This window comes from Cannabis sativa, chromosome 7, assembly GCF_029168945.1.
Source record: "Cannabis sativa cultivar Pink pepper isolate KNU-18-1 chromosome 7, ASM2916894v1, whole genome shotgun sequence".
Taxonomy (NCBI): domain Eukaryota; kingdom Viridiplantae; phylum Streptophyta; class Magnoliopsida; order Rosales; family Cannabaceae; genus Cannabis; species Cannabis sativa.
The window spans coordinates 5196488-5202166 of record NC_083607.1 but is presented as its reverse complement, the minus strand read 5'-3'; the positions used below and the strand labels follow the sequence as shown (position 1 = coordinate 5202166).

Below are 5679 nucleotides of genomic sequence, written 5' to 3'. Positions count from 1 at the left end.
AAGTCAAACTCATTTTTTATTGTTGTCGAAAATTTTTTTTCTTAATTTTTTTCGGTCAATAAAACAACCCCAACTTATATAATGTAAAAATGAGAGACTTTTTTAATTAGATAGATAAACTAAGCATAAAAACTCAAATTTTTATAATATTACCCATAAATGAATAATACCCATTAAGAGTCCACCTATATATATATATATACACTTATATATAGAGAAAAATATAAAAGAGAAAGTGATTTAATAATGCAACATGTTAGTTTTTTCAGTCAGTGAAGTTAAATTTACAACAACAAAAATATAAGAGCATAGGCACCAAAGTGTCTAAACCTATATTAAAGTACACCAATATCAATATTACACCTCACACATAATTACTAGAGTGTCATTAAGCATTTCTAAAAACATAAAAGCATTAGTAAGTGAAGCGTTTTGGTACAAAAAGTGCACATATCATTACCCTAGAAGAAATTATTGATGTATACACAAGAAAACAAGTAGCATTTTCATGAAGTTAAGAACCCAAAAAACAACATGATCGTGAATCATGAATCATGATCTACTTAATGAGAAATTTCAACTAGTTCACTAATAACCTCATTAAGTAGCAAATCAAGAATAGGTTGCTCAAAATCCATTGAAATTTCTTCAAACATTTCCAAATTAAGCTTTCTTTCATTCTTAGAACAACAACTCCAATATGACTCAATCAAATCTTCTTCTGTTAACTTCCCAAGTTGTTCTGCAAGCTCTATACATTCCTCAACCAAGTTCCTCTCCTTCATTTCACCATAATCTCTTCCATTTTCTGACCTTAACTTTTCTCCTATAACAATCAAAAAAATAAAATAAAATTGTCAACAAATAATTAAGAAAAAAAAAAAAAGAAATGTCTTATAAAAATAGTATTAAACTAACCTGAAAACAAAGTTTCATGTTGAATAAGAAGATCATAAACCTCATCAAGAAAAGAATCAGAGATAGTATTTTCTGGGTTGTTGTTCTTCTCATCTAGTTGAATTTTCTTACTTGCATGGGAATTTTTTCTCTTCTTAGCAAATTTTTCCGGAGCTTTCTTTCTATTTTCAGTCTTCAAAGCCTTTAATTTCACACCACTACACTCGTTTCGATAATTCTCCTGTGGTGGTGTAATAATTTTTCTCCTTGGCTCATTTTTCAACTTAGAAATCTTATTATGAACAACATTATTCTCTTCTAATTCCTTCTTCTTCTTACTCCTCTGTTTCACCTTCCCCTGCTTTGATTCTCCAAAACCCATCTCCACTTTTGGTGTCGTTTTCTTCTTATCATCCAAATAAACGACAACAAAATCTCCACTTTGTTGCTGAAACGACACTGGACTCTCACGAAACGACACTGAAGTTCTCACACGACGATGGTGAGCGTCGGCTGTGTCGAAGTTGAGCATGTAATCCGCAAAATTGACTGACTTGCTTCGACAGAAAGAGTCTCGTTGACTTCGTTCCTTGGGGACCCATTTTGTGTCCGCAGGTAGAGAATCCAAACCCATTAGCCTCGCCACCACGCCAGGACTGGTTTGGCCTTGAATTTCAGGCTTGTTCTTCTTAACCGGAAAAGATTTGAACAACAACTCACTTGGGTTTGGAACTGAATCGTTGATATTTTCAGATGGGTGTGTGGGAACGTTTCCTGTGCACAACATTCGCCGGAGAACGCCGGAAAAACAGCCGGCGTTTGTGGTTTCCGATTTGGCCATAGTAATGGTACAATAATAATAATAAGAGAGTGTGATTTTTAGTACTGAGGAATAAGAAAGAGAATTTTTGAATATGAAAGTACTATTCTTTATTTTAAGAGTCAAATTTTGTCAGCAGATTGAAGACTGAAATTGGATTGTGATTGAAAAGAAAAGGGAAATGGGATAATAAATAATAAAGAGAGGTGTGGAGGTGAGAAAATTTTGGTCAGTGTTCACACTTGGGAAAAGGAAAAAGGAAAATGAAGACAGCTGCTACTCCTACTAGTTCCTACTCGGGTAATAGAATTGTTTAGTACGATAGAGGTGTACTTAAATATTAATTAATTAATTAGAGTTATATTAAATTAATTAATTAATAGATAAATAAGAAAACATTTAAACTGTTTTGACAATAATATCCCACGTTGAACGTGTATGAAGTAGTTTCGTGGGTTAAAACTAAAAGAGATGATTGGTTTGGTTGGTAGGAGTGAGTAGTAAGTAGTGGTGCTTCAGAAAAAATAGCGTCACATAGTAGAACTGATGATACTACGTGTGCATAAATAAATAAATAAATAAATAGATTTTATAATTTATATATTATGCTATAACTCTAAGATAAATTTTTCGTAATTGGATTAATGTTATATGTGTGATTGAAAATTATAGTCTTAAAATCTTGATCGAACACGTGATGCTTGGAGATTCTACCAGTTGGGAAGAAGAACTTATGCTCACAAATGACCTAGCTTGTTATCAACTCCAGCTCTGGGAGCTTCTTATAGTTCTTGAAGGCAACTTTCATTAATGAGTGAAATTGTTGCAAAATTTAATACAGTTACGTATGGCTTTCAAGTAGTAGTAATAATAATAATAATAATAATAATAATAATAATAATAATAATAATAATAATAATAATAATAATAATAATAATAATAATAATAGAGAGTCACGTGTAATATCACGAAAACTTAATTATAGTAAGTAAATCATATTTTATTAAATATGGAGTAATATGTGTATTAAAGGGATATATGAGTGTTGACTGGGATTTTTGGCAACTAATGGTTAGAGATGTATGAAAGATTTAATGGAAGTTAAGAGAAAAGATTTTTAGGTGATTGGGGCATTAATGAGTCTTAGTTCACGAGTCTTTATATTTATGAGAGTATTTATTACAGAGCTTTCACTTGGTCGATTCCCATTTCATTTTATCATTAGAGTATATATAGGCTCATAATAGTGGTGAAAAGTCGTTATTGTCATACTTGTTTGCACCATACTTGACACAATTTTCTAAATCCGACTCAGGCATAATTGCCTACTTTGTGATGGGTTTTAGGTTATCTATAGGTGTTTGGTGGAATGTGATTTATCCCTTATTTATGACTTGGCGGCTCATTATGCAGTCACTGATTGATGCCTGGGGGCTCGTACAATTAATTTGGGATGATGGGCTTTTACCCTTAAACACGTTAGTCAGAGTAAGGCGTCTGATATTCTTCCCCATGATGCATGAAATGTGTATACACTATTATACTCCTTTAGTGACATCATCTTTCACTACTCCTCTCGTTCCATCCTCCAGTTACATCTCACTCGCAGAAAAGATCAAACGAGGGATGCTTGCGGACTAGCTGGGTACTCCCGGAGATGACTAGTCTTTCATTACTTTACTTCGGGGGTAATTAGGGTGATGTGTCTCGTACCCCTGAGTCCTATTGTCACATGGCATACTCCTATACTGCCACCTATTTTGGGAGAAATCCTAGACAACATTTATCCCAAGTCCTTTTTTATAATTTTTACAAAATGGGACTTGCGATGTGCCTCCTAAAGCGATGACGTCACATTACGCGTGCCTATTTTAAATACTACTCATTATTTCCCTCATTTTTTAGGAAACCATTTTGATTTTAGTCGATTCTAATGTTATTAATTACGGGATGTTAGAGGGACTTTCGAGTGGTGCAACTGTTCTTTTGGTTTTGTCCACATGCTAACCGTTCCCTAGTCGTTGGATCATATGGCTTTTAATTTTCGAATGAAGACCGTTGGATGACTGTTGATTCACGCACCTTGGCTGGTCTATAAAAATCCTTCATTTTTATTCTTTGAGGTTTCTACCTTCAGATCTCTTAGGATATTCAAAGCCAATCAAAATTTCAAGCAATCCAGATTTCCTTCTACTCTTTCTTCGTTGCTGACAAGCTTGATTGTACAAGCGTTTCGCATCAGAGTCCCTGGCTACTCGATTTTCTTCTATTTGTAAGTTTCCAACTTTAAGGACTTCTGCTTTCCCTTGCGTTATTTTCATAACTCTACTTGGGGATATGTTGGCATGGCTGTGTTGTTGGTACTTTATGTGTGGTTGGGGGAACTTTCCCAAGTCGTCCTTAGTATTTATTTTGAGGCAACATATTTCCTTGTTAGGACTAGTAGATTCTGCCCCTTTCCTCTTCTTCCCCACCTCTGTACCATTGTTGCTTGTTATGGTGCGGTTTGCACCTAATGCAAAGCATGTGAAATTTCTATGCTTGCTCCGGATGGGGCCTCATAGGGGACCCTCATTCCATTTTTTCTTAGGGTCTGATATGGGGGCTAACTGCTGGGATAACTCTTGTCTTTTCAGATGAGTGACGTCTTGAGGGATCTTCATAAGTACAACTTTCACGCTTTCGATTAAGAAATCTTAAAACTTCACCCATCAACCAGAATGTCGAATCCTGAAGTTGTTGCTTCTTTTACTTCTCAGGTCGTGGTCCCACGATACCCCGTGGTGCCTCTTGACATGGTGATGCAGGGTCCCGTCTTAGTCACAAACTATGTACACCGTGCAATTGGTTGGGAAACTAAAGAATTACACTCATCCATGGGTTGTGTTCACCACTTGTCAACCATTGTAACTGAAAAAGAGATCAAGCCCCAGGACCTAGGAGTTTTCCACCATTTGTCTCAGGAGACTAAAACCCCCAATTATAACTACAGAGGGTTTGGGGCATGGTGCCAAGCACATTTTATGGTCAGCGTCATGCTCCCGCTTCAAGATTACTTTATAAACTTCCTAGTTTTTGTACGACTTGCTCCATACAAATTGATACCTCAAGGATATCGCCTGTTGTCAGGATTATTTATTTTTTATGCTTCACGTGGTTGGGCTGCTCCCAACGCTGTTAAAATTATAATTTTTTACAATTTATTTTATGTCCCTAAGAAGGGGGAAAATGCAAGGATGGCTTTTACTCCCTCTAAGCTCATCTTTCCAATGAGACTCGCCTCCTATTTAACTTTCAAAAGAATATCAAGGATTATCGTCACCAATTTTTTTCTCTTCCAGTTTCAAAGCTTTTTAGCATCCTGACCTTTTGACTGAGTGGACTCAGATTCCTCCACTGCTTCGAACAGCTCCGATTCAGCTTTTTCATGAACCACGCTGCCATTTTTGTAACTCTTACCAAGGAGGAGCTTAACATGGGGGACTTGGTCACGACTACCAACTACTGGAGGGCCAAACTCATTCAAGGCCACTAGTTAGTTAACGACACTAACTTGGCAAACGTTATGTGTTCGAATGCTCAAAATAGGGAGGTTGAGCAGAGTTTCCGAATGGAGATCCTCCAAGCAGAGACTAAATATCAAAAATACTGAAGTAGAAAGGAGCATGAGGATTTAGTAGCTCGTACCCAGAGCGCAGCAGGTCGAAAGGCGCAATAGAAGATAGACAAGCCTTTGGTTGTTTAGAGACTTTCATTTCCTTTCCCAGTCCCTAACTCTGGTGCCCCCGGAGCGGGTACCTTGGGTGCTTGTAAGTCTCCTCTATCCTTTCACTATGTCCATTTTGTTAAGAATTATGCACGTACCTTACCAATTGGCTTTGATAGGAGGTTATTTACAGTATGTATGTGTGACTCCCGATGGGGTAATAGAGATAAAGGGCAGGTTACCAATATTGGTGATT

The 5679-nt window shown here is 36.4% G+C and overlaps 1 protein-coding gene across 1 annotated transcript; it reads right to left on the bottom strand.

The window, feature by feature from the left end:
* Positions 1-299: 299 nt before the first annotated feature.
* On the bottom strand, positions 300-2013 carry LOC133029286 (uncharacterized). Its single transcript, XM_061101765.1, has 2 exons — positions 919-2013; positions 300-826 (listed from the first exon to the last, which is right to left on the bottom strand). Exons 1-2 carry the CDS (start codon positions 1736-1738, stop codon positions 564-566), a joined length of 1083 nt encoding a protein of 360 aa, XP_060957748.1. The 5' UTR covers positions 1739-2013; the 3' UTR covers positions 300-563.
* Positions 2014-5679: the final 3666 nt, after the last annotated feature.

Coding starts and splice junctions, on each gene's coding strand:
- LOC133029286 (XM_061101765.1), bottom strand. CDS start 1,738: ATGGCCAAATCGGAAACCACAAACGCCGGCTGTTTTTCCGGCGTTCTC. Junction 827..918: donor ACATGAAACTTTGTTTTCAG/GTTAGTTTAATA, acceptor TGATTGTTATAG/GAGAAAAGTTAAGGTCAGAA.